This window comes from Arachis stenosperma, chromosome 3, assembly GCF_014773155.1.
Source record: "Arachis stenosperma cultivar V10309 chromosome 3, arast.V10309.gnm1.PFL2, whole genome shotgun sequence".
Classification (NCBI taxonomy): domain Eukaryota; kingdom Viridiplantae; phylum Streptophyta; class Magnoliopsida; order Fabales; family Fabaceae; genus Arachis; species Arachis stenosperma.
This window is the reverse complement of record NC_080379.1, coordinates 147,129,587-147,145,584: the sequence shown is the minus strand read 5'-3', so window position 1 is coordinate 147,145,584 and position 15,998 is coordinate 147,129,587. Positions and strand designations below refer to the sequence as shown.

At 36.7% G+C, this 15,998-nt stretch overlaps 2 protein-coding genes across 2 annotated transcripts; both read left to right on the top strand.

The window, feature by feature from the left end:
* Positions 1 to 1,096: 1,096 nt before the first annotated feature.
* LOC130967541 (protein TONSOKU) lies at positions 1,097 to 9,763 on the top strand. The gene is made up of 20 exons (XM_057892444.1): positions 1,097 to 1,479; positions 1,556 to 2,353; positions 2,948 to 3,124; positions 3,342 to 3,433; positions 4,126 to 4,224; positions 4,347 to 4,804; positions 4,895 to 4,926; positions 5,014 to 5,241; positions 5,347 to 5,494; positions 5,655 to 5,771; positions 6,338 to 6,438; positions 6,542 to 6,665; positions 6,986 to 7,098; positions 7,447 to 7,558; positions 7,764 to 7,868; positions 7,957 to 8,023; positions 8,130 to 8,250; positions 8,350 to 8,517; positions 8,771 to 8,888; positions 8,961 to 9,763. The coding sequence occupies exons 1-20, from the start codon at positions 1,207 to 1,209 to the stop codon at positions 9,470 to 9,472; spliced, it is 3,963 nt and encodes a 1,320-aa protein (XP_057748427.1). The 5' UTR covers positions 1,097 to 1,206; the 3' UTR covers positions 9,473 to 9,763.
* A 3,875-nt stretch (positions 9,764 to 13,638) lies between these two features.
* On the top strand, positions 13,639 to 15,166 carry LOC130966862 (uncharacterized). Its single transcript, XM_057891684.1, has 3 exons — positions 13,639 to 14,265; positions 14,863 to 14,963; positions 15,109 to 15,166. The coding sequence occupies exons 1-3, from the start codon at positions 13,639 to 13,641 to the stop codon at positions 15,164 to 15,166; spliced, it is 786 nt and encodes a 261-aa protein (XP_057747667.1).
* The last annotated feature ends 832 nt before the right edge of the window (positions 15,167 to 15,998 follow it).

Below are 15,998 nucleotides of genomic sequence, written 5' to 3'. Positions count from 1 at the left end.
AACGTGTGCGTCTCTCAACGCAGTCGCTTCACCAATGCCGAAATCAGGGAATTGTCAAAAGTAAAATCCTTGAGGGGCATGGTATCGCCGAATCCGACCTCAGCCAGATACGGGACGATAGCGTCCAGTGGAGGTAAAGTATGGCTAACTCGTCGGGGCAGTAGGAGGCGAGGCCTCTGAAGAATGACAAACAAAAATATTTTAGCTTTAAGAATATAGTATTTTAACTTTCTAGCCTACACATGTCTCTACATTACATATTCGATAATAGGCAAATCCGAATTATAGCGTTATAACTACTAACAACATAGCACAGGAATAACAGAGTTCCAAACTAATAATATTTATGTCATACCAACCTAGCACAAGCAGATAGAGTTCTAAATTAAGCCTAAAGACCTAACTCCTAACTCATATACCAACGTTCCAGATCTTCATGACTACCCTAACAATGGCAACATCATTAAATTTAACAACCATAACGAAACTAACCTCGAAGTCAGCCGTCCTGACGTCGTCTCATTCAGCCTGTTTATGTCCCCGTCATTCCTCACTTGGCGCGCCATCACCGCTTGAGTCAAAGGTATAGTCAGGAAGGGTTAAAAGAGGGGAGAAAGATGTTGACAAAGTGAAACTGGGGCCTGGAATTAAGCTCTAAACGACTTCTATATGTAAGCGCGTACGGGCCATATCTCGTTTACAGTATAAACGAGATGATACGAGATATGTTAAGGGAATTTAAATCGGTAATTTTTTGTAAAAATATTTATTTTAGTTAATATTATATTTATTTTATTTATTAAAATAAAAAATCTATTTTTTGTTAGAAAATTAATTCTTAAAAGATGCTACCTAATTTATTTTCCTAATTGAAAAAGGACTATGCTTTAAGAATTTTAATTTTATATGAATATAAAAAATGTTTAGTGCATGAATAATGCTATTTTATATTTAATAATCACTGAAAAGGGAAAAAATAATTTAAAAAATAGGAAAAAAAAAGCAATGTGGTGTTTTCTTTTTTTTTTTTGGCGGGACAAATGAAATTGATCTAAAAGCTGGAAGATACGGCGTGGGAGGGAAGGAGGTAGCAATTTGCTTTGCCTTGGGAAATTGCATTTGAAAGAGTGAAAGACGAAGCCATCTTCAATCCAAAGAGAGAAAGAGTTTCAGAAACACCCGACAACCTTTCACCGTGGTTTCGTTATGCCGTGCCAGGACTCGGAGCTGAAGGCGGCGAAGACTGCGTACCGGAGCGCCAGGGTTGAGGGTAACCACCGCGAGGAGGCGCGTTGGGCCAACGTCATTGGCGACATTCACAAGAACAGAGGAGAGTACGTGGAAGCCCTCAAATGGCTCCGAATCGATTACGATGTTTCGCTAAAATACTTGCTGGAAAAGGATTTGCTCCCTACCTGCCAATCCATCGGCGAGATGTACCTCCGCCTCGAGCAGTTCTCTGAAGCTCTAACTTACCAGGTAATACTCTAATTTCTTCTCCGTTTTCTTTCCAATTTGTTCCTCAACGTTGTGAATTTTCCTCTCTCGATTGCAGAAGAAGCACTTGGAGCTTGCAAGAGACGCTGACGATGTGGTTGAGCAGCAAAGAGCGAGCACGCAGCTAGGTCGAACATACCACGAGCTGTTCTCGAGATCCGATCACGACCACAACTCAATTCGCAACGCGAAGAAGTATTTCAACTTCGCAATGGAGCTTGCAGTGGCTCTGAAGAAGAAACCGCCAAACAGCAAGTCTTCGTTCCTGAAGGAGTATATCGATGCGCACAACAACAAAGGGATGCTGGAAATGGAGCTCGATAACTTCCAGGAAGCGAAGGAGATACTAACTCGAGGGTTGGAAATTTGTGATGAGGAGGAGGTTAGTGAATTTGATGATGGGAGGAGCAGGCTCCACCATAACCTTGGGAATGTGTACATGGAACTCAGGAATTGGAATGAAGCTAGGAGGAATATCAAAATGGACATTCAGATTTGTAACAAGATTGGCCACCGTCAAGGGGAAGCGAAAGGGTATATCAATCTTGGGGAATTGCATTCCAGGACTCAGAAGTATGAGGAGGCAATCTGTTTTTATAACAAGGCACTTGGTTTGGCAAGGTCCTTGGAGGATGAGGATGCTTTGGTGAGGCAAATTGAGCAGAATATTAGGACTGTAAAGGAAGCTGTCAAAGTGATGGATGAGATAAAGAAGGAAGAGCAGAACCTCAAGAAGCTTAAAAGAGATATCGCCGCTGCCAGAGGGACACCTAATGAGCGGAAATGCCTGCTCCAGCAGAATGGCTCTCTTGAACGCCTTGTGGAGAAGTCAAGAATGATATCTGCATGGGAGAAGGTATTGGATTCTTCCATTTTGTATTTTAATTCTGTTATCTAAATGTCCTGTCTATCAAGGAATTTGCACCTGATAAACTTGCAGTGTACAAGTGTTAATAATGAGGACGTCATGCACTACAGTCAATTATATTATCATGCAACAGAGTAAATTGTTAACCAGCATGACTACATGACCTATTCCATCATATTGATTTTTGCTTAAACTTTTCAAATTCATTTTGGCATGCCTAGGGATGTCTTTTCAGTCTGTTCTGTTGATGTCAATTTAAGCTTCTTACGTGCTGCCTGTGCATTTACTCATATGGTTACTTTCGGATTAACTAAATGTGACCATGATGTTAATTTTGTTTAAAGCATGGTTGTTTTCCATCTGAAGGGCTCTGCTAATCCATGAATTTACTATTAAGTATTAGCATAAAGAGGTAGATTACTATCATGCACATGTTACTCTCAAAATTGATTATATGATTTTCTTCATCCACAGTTCATAATTTGAGTACCTGTTAGTTAGTGCATTGACATTTTGAAGCTATGATATGTTCTGTGTGTGATTGTCAATGTGTCTTTTCCTATTAAATAATGTTTTGTTTAGCATTGCGAATTTGCAAAGGAGAAAAAGAGAATAGCAAGTGAACTTTGTGACAAGCAAAGGCTTGGTGATTCATATATGGATGTTGGAGAATCATATCAGAAGCTTAGAAAATTCAACAAAGCAATCAAATGGTACAAGAAGAGTTGGGAAATGTACCAAACAATTGGCAGTTTAGAGGTAAATATTTCGTTATTCCATGATATAATTTTAATACTTGTCGTCTTTTATTTCTGGCACCAATTAATGTGTTACCATTCCAAACTTAAAACCCCATCAATGATTATTTTGTTATTCTATGATCATTAATATAACGTGAGTTTATTGCCACTTTATAGTTTATACATGATTAGGATGTTGCTTGTTGATTCTTATGCTTTCTTAGTAATGATTACAGGGTCAAGCATTGGTAAAAATCAATATTGGCAATGTTTTGGATTCTGCTCAAAAGTGGAGACAAGCATTAGATGCATATACTGAAAGCTATAGGTAAATATGATTGATATAGCAATATCCATATACGAAAAGCTACCAGTAAATTATTTTTTTTTCTTTTTCATCAAAATAAGAGGTAAAGTCATGGGGAAAAAGTGGTAGTAATCTCATGCTTTTGACACATCTAATTCTATGTTGCATAAGACACTTGATCACTCTTAAGTTGTTAAGTGTGCTATGTATTGTGGGAGCACTGCAGTTGTTTTGCAATGTGTGAAACAAAATTACCAGAGGAAGGTTCTCATTTAGCTGTTTCCTTGCTGTGTTGATGACTCAACCATATCATGGGGGTTCGGCTATATTTTTATGTTGGTTGCCAAAGACCTAATACAACCCTCCTCCTTTATCCGGGCTTGGGACCGGCTATGTACCGCAAGTGTAACATAGGCGGAGTTTGATGACTCAACCATATGCATGAGTAAAATATATTTCTGTTATATAGTATTTTACTGGGTTCGTTAAATGTCATAAAACTGAAATTGTTAAAGATTAAGTAAAGAATGCAGCACAAATTCTCAAGGCGCTTCAAACAGTTGCAGCTGCAGTGACAATAGCTAAAACCTGATCTCCTACAAATTGCAAGAATCATTTTTGTTTAGAGTTGTTGGCAAAATGCATCCTTGTTGGCTTCCTTTTGATGGTTTCGTATGTACTACTATTGAGTTCCATTTCATTGCATATTGCAGGATTGCTGTTGAAGCTCAACTTCCTGATATACAGCTTTCTGCATTAGAAAATATGCATTATAGTAACATGATAAGATTTGATGATGAATCTGAGACAAAGTAAGTTATGCACAGAAGCCTGTAAACCTTGTAAATAATTTCTTGCTGTTAAATTACTCTTACAGAAGGGTCTCTTGCTGGATCTGTACCTAATATTGTTGATCAATTGTGATCCTTTGTAGGAGGTTGAAAATTTTAATTGATAAGCTGAAGAACTCAATAGAAGATGAGTCAGGTGCTAAAAATATGGCAGAAGATTGTTGCTCTGAGACTGATACCGAGGCAGACAATAATCTGTCAATAGCTGGGTCTGATGATGACCTTTGCTCTCCACATACCAGTTCTAGATCAAAAGCTCTATCTACTGGAGAAGAATTTATAGATGACATGCCACTTCTGTCAATCTATCAGTCCTTAAAAGGCTCATCCAGAAAGACAACAGGTCACATGGAAGATCTTACCAACACCAAGCAAGCTGATAAGTCATCCAAAAGTCTTACAAATTTAACCGGCAATCATCAGGCAGTTGTTGGACGTAAACGTGTCCGTGTAATTCTTTCTGATGATGAAGATGAGATGGAGTGTTCAAGCAAACGGAGTCATGATTGCGTGTTAGAAGACAGGTCTACTTATGATGCAAGTATGTTTTTCATCGTTACTTGCTTTGCTCTGATCCTTACACACTGTTATACAAAAATTATATACTGATGAAAAATTAGTCTGATTGCAGATATGAGTAAAGTGAGTCCTAGTAACATTAAGGTAAATAAAGCTCTAAAATATGTTTGCTTGTGTGTAAGTGTTACATGATTAACTGCTTGTGGATGCTTACAGTTTCTGGGATGGCAGGTTGTCTCAGAGAATGGATCCAAACTTCCAATTAATGTTGAAGAAAGTAGCAGTTCTTTCAAATGCTGGAGTCCACATACACTTGCTAAAACTTGCAGACATTCCAGATCCATGAGCAATGACCTAGTTGCTGAACTTGATCTTCCTAGTGGTTCTAAATGCAACACAGATGCCTCTGGTAAACCAAGTGATGCTGCCCCACCTGCGTCAAATAGTTCTCAATACGATGTGAGTTGTACAGTTAATTCATGGTTCCAATTTGTCCGGTTCAAATTTTCACCTTTATTGCTAACTAATATTTTAATCTCTGACCTCCTTGCTCTCTGGTTGCAGAAATATATTGAGTGCCAGATTGGGAATGATCTAATTCACATAGAAGCAACCTGGTGTACTGCCAGTGATAAGCTGGATATTGAATCTTTGAAAGCTGTAGCTGCATGCTTATACTATCTACAACTTCCTACACAAAAGAGATCAGATGGTAGGCACTTCCTAGTTTAAAATTGTTTTCACCTTGTCAGTTATATTTGCATAGGATATCTTGCCAGTTAAAACTAAGAATCCAAGATTTTATTACTTCATATTTTGTTGTTGCAGTTATCCTTCAGCTTACCTGATTACTAATATGATTTTATGGGTAGGTCTGTTGCCTGTTGTTCAGCACATTTCATGTGCTGGAAGAGATCTAGAATCCCTAGAAACTGTTGAAAACCTTCAGATATGCCTGGGAAATGTCACAGTTGAAGCATCCATTGATGGTATGCAATACTAATGCTTTTACTTTTTTGTTTGTTATTCTATAACATCAATGCCATTTTCTCAACTAGTTTTTCAAATTTTATTTGGCTGTTTGATAATAACTATATCTTTAGAGATATAGAACGTATTTGAAGCATATGCTTATTTTGGAATTCTAGACTAGTGGAGTAATTTTTGTTGTCTCTGGATAAAATTTTATTTAACTAATTGTCATTTTAGAATTTGGATCCTCTAAATTTTGGATTTTCACTTTAGATGGTAAAGTATGATCTCTCATCCTTGAATGTTTTTTTCCTCATATTTTCTCTTGGTCCCACTTATGAAATAAATGATGAGAGATCACACTTTACCCTCTCAAGTGAAATCTAAAATTTAGAGGATCTAAATCCGTCATTTTATATTCAATTATCTTGCAATTTATTTAACCTTAGGAGACAGCAGAATTTGTTTGTCAAATAAGGCAAGCATTGCCTTCTGCTGTATTGGAGCTGTATTACCATAAGTTTTTTAGTCTTCATCTGTTTGTCTCCAAGTGAGAAAGGCATTTGATCTACATTGTTTACAGGATGGATTCATAAGCGCCTCATAAAAATGTATGTAGACTTTTGCAAGCAGCTGTCAGAGAAGCCAAATATGAAGGTACTGAAGAAACTCTACAATCTAGAGGTAAGGATATTCACTGTATGCCAGTATCAATTCTGTTGTTGTCACTTCACAGTTTAGGTATTACAATGTTAGGTCTGATTTTGTCTATTTTTTTCCCCAATAGGTTTCGGATGATGAAATAGTAGTGTCTGAGTGTGACCTGCAAGATTTGTCTATAACCCCATTGATAAATGCACTGCAGTCCCAAAAAGCATTTTCAATGCTTGACCTCTCTCACAATTTGTTAGGTACTGTACATTTCTCTGATTTGTCATCTTTATGTTTATGATTCTGTTACGATACTCTTGTATGCAGATTGTCTAGTTACTCTATTTCTTTTCAGTTCTTTTGTTTCGTCAATGAAGTCATTTGTTTGGTTATAAAGTGTCATCTGTATTATAATGATAAAGTTTGATAATAATTCTTTGGCAGCTGATTAAAAGAATACTAATCCATAAAAAAAAACTTCAATAACTAATAATGCTTGTCCTATTAGGTGGATGTCAGGGACAGAAAGTAAATTAACTAGTGAAATGTATTAAATAGTTTTTAATTGGACATATATTAGGAAATGGGACAATGGAAGCACTTCAGAAGGTCTTCACAGCATCAGACCAACATTATGGTGACTTAACACTCGATTTGCATTGTAATCGATTTGGTCCAACCGCTCTGCTACAGGTATGGTACCATTCGTTTCTGTTTTTCTTACATTTTTCACATTGGTTGTTTGTTACATTTGACAGTCATACTTCATTTATAGAAGGATATTTCCAAAATTTGAACTAGAAATGAGTATAGTGGAGGTATACCTTTATTATTAGTTGTAATGTTCTATGAAAAGACATTGAATTTTCACTCTTCAATCACTAGAACTCGGCTAAATTTGACCATATATTAAACATGCATTTCATTATTTTTCTTTTCAAATCCATCAAGAAATAATATTCTTATCAATATATTAATCTATGATATGGTTGGGCTTCTTCCCAAGTTACTAATATAATAACTTTGTTTTTCCCACATCAGATTTGTGAATGCTCAGTGCTGTTTGATAGACTGGAAGTGCTCAACATTTCTGGAAATCGTCTTACTGATGCATGTGGATCTTATCTTTCAACTATCTTGAAAAAATGTAAAGGTATTAGCTACATGACCAGAGGTTCTGTCAATTTGATATAGTTTCTTTTTATCTTGTGGTATAAATGGTCTGATTTATCAGTGAAAGTTATCTGTTTGAAATTTAGGGTAATAGTTTTGGAGCTATGGTCTCTTGAATGTGCTTGTATGTGGAATCTTGTTGCAGATAGGTCCTTAATTTAATTTTTGGATGTTCTGTTTTGTAGCCCTCTATAGCTTGAATGTAGAGAACTGCTGTATCACATCCAGAACTATTCAAAAGATTGCTGATGCACTGGACTCTACATCCGTACTTGCTTATCTCTGTATAGGTGTAATGAATTTGTCATTTGTTTTCAACTCAGTGATGTAAGTAAATTTCATATTTTAACGAGTATTCTACATTTAAACATTTAACAGGACATAACAGCCCTGTATCTGGAAATACTATAGTTAATCTTTTGTCCAAGCTTTCCACTTTGAAAAGGTATGTATAGTCAATAATACCAATGGCACCATCAAGCTCAATACAGCATTGTTACATAACCTTTTTTAGGTCATTTGCAAATTTAAACTAAATATGCCCACTGTAGGTTTTCGGAGCTGAATCTCAGTGGTCTAAAACTAGGCAAACCAGTAGTTGATGCCCTTTGCCAGCTTGCAGGTACCTTGAGTTTATCAGGACTAATTCTTGGAGGTACCAGTATCGGAACAGTGAGTAAAATCTGTAATTGCCATGCATTCAATTTATTCTTAATACCATTCTTGTTCTATTACCTTGCTCTCCTGACTGGTTTTGTTGTCATTCTGCAGGAAGGGGTAATGCAATTAGCAGAACCATTGCTGAAAGGGGCTGAAGAGTTTGTGAAACTTGATCTATCATATTGTGGGCTCACATCAAACTTTGTTTCAAATATCAATGTTAATTTGTTTTGTTCCATCCTTGAGCTGAACCTGGAAGGAAATCCTATTCTGCCTGAGGTTCGTTTGGCTGCAATCATGGATTTCATTTGCTAATATTCTTTTAAAGCATGTGTTATCCATTTTATTGATTGCTTTGTCATTCAGCACAGACTCTAGCTTCTTAACATTTCTTTACTGTTAACACAAGTTTGCATTTTCTATAGTTTTAGCTACAGGTACTACTGTGCCCATTTTACTAATTTATTTGTGTAACACAACCAGTTAAGTTTTATTGTCATCCATGTTGTTTAAATATCTCTAATGGATACAGGGCGGAAATACTCTATGTTCTCTTCTAGTAAACCCATCATGCTCTCTCAAAGTGTTGGTCCTTAGAAAGTGTCAACTTGGGCTCGCTGGGGTTCTCCACATAATTGAGGCACTCGCAGGTAGGTATCAAATCATAGTTCACTGTTTAAAAACTAGTGCTATTGGTTGGTAAATTTTTTTCCTTTAATCAGAGAACAACAGCCTGGAGGAGCTTAATCTTGCTGATAATACTGTACCAAATGAACTTTATTCTCTAAAATCCGACTTAACAGTAAAAGGTGACACTGAAAAACACGATCAGATACTTGATACGATTAAGTTGGCGGGTAATCAAGAGGTCCATTGCTCTGTAAACTTGGACTACCATCAGCTTGAAGTTGCTGATAGTGAAGATGATACAGTTAAAGCAGCTGCTTCTGGAATAGATGACAGTGCCAGTTCGTGTCAAAGAAATTCTTCATCTGCAGAGTGCCTTTTAACTCAACAACTTGCAGTGGCTATTGGTAAGGCAAAGAAATTGCAATTACTAGACCTTAGCAACAATGCTTTTTCATCGGAAGCTGCAGAAACTTTCTATAATTCCTGGACAAGTGTACGGGTGCCAGGTCAGAAGCACATTAATGAGGGGATTATGCATTTCTCAACAAAAGAAAAGAAGTGCTGCAGAGTGAAACCGTGCTGCAAAAAAGTCCTGCCTTTATAGTAGTTTCCTCACGAAAGAATTAGGCAATATTCCAGCGAATGGTTGTTCTCATTGCTGCTTTATTTATGATTATGCCTCTCCGCTATAACTGTAGCCTCTGCATGTTGCTTGTGAGGAGGTGCATGTGCTTCAGCTTCATTTGTATATATTATCTCACAGGAAAGGAAATGTTGATTTACTAGCCTAACGAGCTTTGCTGCAACTCATGCAATGTATGAGTCATGCGCTGCATGTATTAACTTATCGTTATTTTATTTATTTATTTTTATGGTGCATTGATTGAAATTTTGATCTGGGTAACAATTGGAATAGCTCCCCTGAATTTTTATTTGGATCAAAGATAAATTATTAGTCTATTTAGGGTCAATTATTTTCCTTAGGTATCTCCTTGAAATAATTTAGTTTTAATATCTTATTAAAATAATAAAATTTTACTTTTTTCTGATCAGGAAATTTTTACTTTTTTTATTGGCCACGAATATTAAAATTTTACTCGTTTAAAGAGTTTAGAGTGATGCCCAAAAAGCTGCCAAGGAAAAACAACTATTTCAAAACCAAAACCCAAATGCGGCTACTCTAATACCTTTTTTTTTTTGGTAATCTCTAATATTCTTTTTATTTTATGTTTTTTGTTAGAGTTCTGAATTTAAGTTGATTTTCAGACCCAAGTAGGCTGGTTAATTGGCTATCCCTTTTTCAATAGAATTGATCAAAATCCAAGTTCATTTTTCTCCAAAACGTTAAACTCATTAATCTATGAAAAGATGATAATGTTACTCCTAGTTTGATAATGTCACTTTTTTCTATAAATTTATAAAAAATTCATGTAAAGAGTGATATTATCAATAATAGGAGTAGCATTATTATTATTTCCCCTGGTAATTTCCAAGAAAAATGTAAATTCATAGACACTTATAACTTAACTCCTTGTATGTTAAAAAAAGAACTCATGTTATCTTATCCCTTAACATCTCAGTTTTGTAAGTTTTCCTCAACTAAGGATATTTTAGGAAAGTATCTCAAAGAGGGCCTCTTATTTTAAAATTATATAACATGTAAATGACTAAAATAGAGTATCAATAACTAAAATAATTAAATATCACTTCAAGTATTAATATAACTTCTAATAAAGTAATTCCATTTTGTTATCGGTGAATCAAACATCAAAAAGCAAATGTTAATGTTATGACTGAACTTCCCAATCTACTTTATAGTTCTTTTTCTTTTTCTGGTAACATACTTTATAGTTATTTTCTGAATAATCACTTCATAAAGATAACACCGAAAGATTTGGCCACCATATTACATAGCACTCAAATATTTTAACCAAACAATATCAACATTAAAGAATCAAATATTGTTATTACATTATGTTAGTACTACTAATAATTATTAACATGACACATCTCTGTACCGAAAGAAGCCAAGTCTCAAAAGCAAGTAAATTAATTAGCATACTGTTGATATAGACACACAATTATTTCAGCATATGGAACGAATTATGAGCAGTATAATCGATTGGTGTAATTGAGTTTAATCATCAAGGAAGGTGCTTGAGCCATTCAGTATTTCTTTTTTGGTGTTTACACGGCTGGAATATATTCGGTAATTAGTGGAACGTATTTTCTCCTTTGATACTTTCATGATTTCTTGTAATCTACTATTTTCTTTTCTGATTGTATTTTCGGGAATAATAATGAATATCATTGGTAATTATGTATGGACTGGAGTATCATTAAGTTCGCGTGATCACTCAATATATAACTTAATTATTATTGTATAAGTGCCAAGCATGCACCAGAATAATCGAATTGTATTTCTTTCCAGAAATTATTTTTACGATTTGTTACATACATAAAGTTCTAGTTAATAAAGTCTAGAAAGTAAGCTAAAGCACGCCTTCACTACCATCATAGTGGCTTTTCTTTTTAACGAAATTTATTTTTACATGTGAAAAAAAGGATACAGTAACTTCTGATTTTAGGCGATTTTGGACGCTATAACTAGGTAACTGAAAATTCTTAAAACGAGTATAAAGGGAAGCAGAAATCAAGCAAAAAAGCAAGTTGGATTTTTCTGAAATGTAGCTCACCCTATAACCAAGTTTAAATTTAATTTTGATATATTATCAGTAGTCAGGTGCTATGCTGTACAATAAAGAGGATGACATTATAGCAATTCTCCAGGCTCAGAACAAAGAAATAGTTCGTAAAAGGAAAGTGGCTAAGCAGAAGGAGAAATGAGACGTTGCAGACCTAAACATAAAAAATAGGTGTGTAAAAAAATTTTTAATGATTGTTAGCGCTTGAAATGTTAGGGGGATATGGGGGGACAGGAAGTTGAGAATGGTGAAGGATCTAAAGAAAAAATATAGTTTAAATCTGTTAGGACTGATTGAGACTAAAAACCAGGTTGTGACAAAGTTTGACGTTGCAAAAATATGGGGACAAGATGGTTCAGGTTGGGAATATGTAGGCTCTGATGGCGCATCAGGTGGGCTTATGCTAATATGGAATGAATCTGTGTTTAAAATGAATAATTGCTATAAGGGGGAGAGGTGGTTGTGTGTTGAAGGAGTAATGTTAAAGTCTAGTTTTCATTGCGCTTTTTATCTTGGTCTATGGTGCACATAATAGAGATGAAAAGACTCATGTTTGGGCGGAGCTGAGTTATATAGCTCGGTTATGTCAGGTTCCTTGTTGTTTTCTGTGAGACTTTAATAAGATTGTACATGTTGAGGACAGAAGATGTGCAACTAGCTTACCTCGAACAGCGGAAGAGTTCAAGGATTGGATACAAGATATGCACTTAGTGGATCTGTCGCTCACTGATCGTAAGTACACATGGTTTCGAGGATGATCATGCAGTCGTTTAGATAGAGCGCTGGTTACTGTGGAATGGCTAGAAGAGTTTCTAGAGACTTGGTTACGAGGAGGGCCAAGGGGTCTGCTCGATCATTGCCCCATAATAGTGGAAGACAACAAGTTGAGGGGGGTCCGAGGTCGTTTTGAAGTCTTGATTCATGGTTTACACATGAGAGTTTTCTTAGCATGGTTAAGGAGGAGTGGAGAGCTTTGGGGGAGATGCAGTTCACAGATAAACTGAAGGTGCTGACAATCCCGTTGAGAAGATGGCATAAGAATAATTTTAGTGAGATGGACAAAAAAATTATAAGGTTTGAGGATGAAATCTAGAAGATTGATGATATGGTAAGCAATGGAGTGCATGATGGAACGATGGAGGCTAGAAGAAAGGCGTTGGTCACTTGTTGTGAGAAATGGTATGTAAGGAAAGAAGTACATTGGAAACAGATGTCTCGGTCCTGGCATGCGAAGGAGATGGACAAAAATATAAGATACTTTCACAATATAGTCTCATCAAGAAGGCGAAATAATAGGATTGATACACTCGTAATCAACGGCAGACAGGTCAGGAATCCAGCGAGAATCAAGCTAGCTATCAGAGATTTCTACAAGGATTTATACCATTAGGAAGCTTCTCCTATGATAGGATTTAGAGATGGTTTGCTGGGTAAGATAGATAAGGCAGAAGCTAGGACTTTGGAGGAGCTGCCGTTGGCTGAAGAGATCAGAGCGGCTGTGTGGGACTGCGAGTCTTCTAAAGTGCCAGGTTGTGATGGGTACAACATGAATTTCATCAAGAGGTTCTGGGGCGAGCTTGGGCCTGAGTTCACGGCAGCAGTGATGGGGTTATTCGAAATATCAAGGTTACCGGCAGATACCAATATCACTTGGGTGGCGCTAGCACCCAAGTTCGTTGGTGCGAAGGAGATCAAAGATTTACGACCTATTAGTATGGTGGGGTGCGTTTACAAGTTATCTCGAAGGTGCTAGTCAGGAGGATGAGGGCAGTAATGCCAGGATTAGTAGGGGAGACTCAGAGTGCGTTTGTCAAAGGGAGAAAAATACATGATGGGGCACTTATTGCGTGTGAAATAATAAACTGGCTTAAACTGAGGAAAAAGGAGGCAGCAATAATCAAGCTAGATTTTCAGAAAGCATACGATAGAGTCAAATGGAGTTTTGTGGACATAGTATTACAAAAGATGGGGTTCGGGCATACATGGAAAGCGTGAGTTATAGAGTGTGTGACAACTGCATCTATGTCGGTTCTAATTAAATGATTTTCCGTCTAAGCCATTCAAAATGGAAAGAGGTTTGAGACAAGGTGACACACTTTCTCCTTTCTTATTTGATCTGGTTGTGGATGTGCTGCATCGAATGGTTGGAGAGGCTATCAGGAACGGTCGCATATCTCTGTTGTTGGTAAGGAGAGATAGTATAGAGTTGTCGCACCTGCAGTTTGCTGATGATACTATTCTATTTTGTCCACCTGAAGAGGAGACTATTAAGAACTACCAGCGTCTTCTGCGATGTTTTGAGTTGATGTTAGGACTCAGGATTAATTTTGATAAGTCCAGCTTGATTCCAATTAATTGTGATGGGCAGTGGGTCCAACGTATGTGCAAGTTATTAGGTTGTAAGGGGGACACCCTTTCAGTTAAATACCTTGGAATATCTTTGGGAGAAAATCCGAGGTTGATGAAGATCTGGAATCCTATAATAGACAAAGTGGAGGAAAAACTCAATCTATGGAAAGCTAAGGTGTTGAACAAGGCGGGAAAGTTGGTGCTTGTCAAATCAGTCTTAAATAGTTTGCCAGTGTACTATTTGAGCTTGTTCAAGATGTCGAAAGCTGTTGTTGAGAAACTGATTTCATTGCAGAGAAGATTCCTATGGAGTAAGGAAGATGGTAGAAATGGTATGGCTTTAGTAAGATGGAAAGTGGTGCAGGCTCCTAAGAAATTAGGCGGGTTGGGCATTGGAGATGCTATGATTCGTAACACAGCACTCTTGTTTAAGTGGTGGTGACGGTTTGCAAAAGAAGAGTGTCCATTGTAAAAGAAATTTGTATGTTCATGTAATAATTTAAATCCCAATGAGCTACTGTCAACTCAAATGTTATCTACTAGAGGAGGTCGGTGGAAAGATATTTGCAAGCTACAAATCACAAATCAACGTATAAAGGATAAGATGGTTACAAGTTTGTCTATGGAAATTGGTGATGGGCGAATGACTTGGTTCTAGGAGGATGTATGGTTACTTTGTGGATCTCTGAAGGATTGGTTCCCAAGACTTTTCTCTATTTCAAACCAATGTGGATCTGTTATTGGCGATAGTGAGTTTTGGGATGGGTTAGAGTAGATCTGGAACTTCTAATGGAGGCGTGAGCTTTTTCAATAGGAGTTGGAACTCCTGAGTCAATTACATGAGGCTTTGAGACCTGTGAAATTAGTAAATAACCGAGAGGATAGAGTGGTGTGGAAATACGATAGGCAAGGTATTTTTTCAACTAACTTATTTGTGCAGGTACTGCAGGAGGAAATGCTTCCAGAGGAGGTAATCAACTACAGCTTCACTAGGACCATTTGGAAAGGTTTGGTTTCACCAAGAGTGGAGCTGTTTGCTTGGTTTGTGTTGATAGGCAGGGTGAATACAAAAGAGAGGCTAAGCCGGTTTGGGATTGCCAGTCCAAAAGATACTGTCTGTGTTTTATGCAATAACGATTTGGAATATGTACATCACTTGTTTCTAGGCTGTGCATTTGTTTGGCAGGTGTGGAGTGCTTGGATATCAGGGTTTGACCGTCATTGGTCTTGTCCGGGTTCGATGAAAGAGTATTTTCTGAGCTGGACAGAGGAACCGAGGAGTAAGGAGGGTCGAGAGCAGAGGCTGAGGAGCTTTTGTGCCATTATTTGGAACATTTGGATGGAAAGGAATATGCAGATTTTCAAGAATAAAAGCAAACGTGTTGAAGAGATCATCAACATGACTGTGACTAGCGTTAATGAAAGGACAGGTGTCGATCCCTTTGGTTGTTGATGGCTATACCGAAGATGATTTGGGGACTTTTGCTGTTTTTTGTGATCATTTATTTAAATAGGATTGTGGTGTTGTCTAACTCTGTATGCTCCACTTTATTGTGTTGAGCTTTTACTTTAAAAAAATAAGTTTAAATTTAATTTTGATGTATTATCAGTATAAAATAATTTTACGCGTGTATTTTATCTTGTTAGAACAAAATTTCGATTATTGTAAAAACTTGTCCATAATAAAAGTAAGAATGTCAACTATGAGAAGGGTCAAATTGAGAAGGACCTATGTCAAAATTTGATAATCACACGTAGTTTTATCTGGAAGTACTATATAGAACGTGGATTTGAAGACCAAGTTAAAAACAAAGACATAGAGCATTCACCTTGGATAACAAGATCCTTCATCATCAAAGCCAGGTCATGAGCTGTGAGAGAATGAGAAAAAAGGAGAAGTTAAATCGTGGCAAGAGAGATCATTGTGATCTATAAATAGGAAAAGTTTAGAATAGTTAAAGGATTTTAATTTGAATACTTTTTATCACACAAAATTATGTAAAAATCCAAGTCACATTGACACCAAAGAGAATGATAGAACACAAGTGCACGTGAATATCTGGATCAACTTTTTAT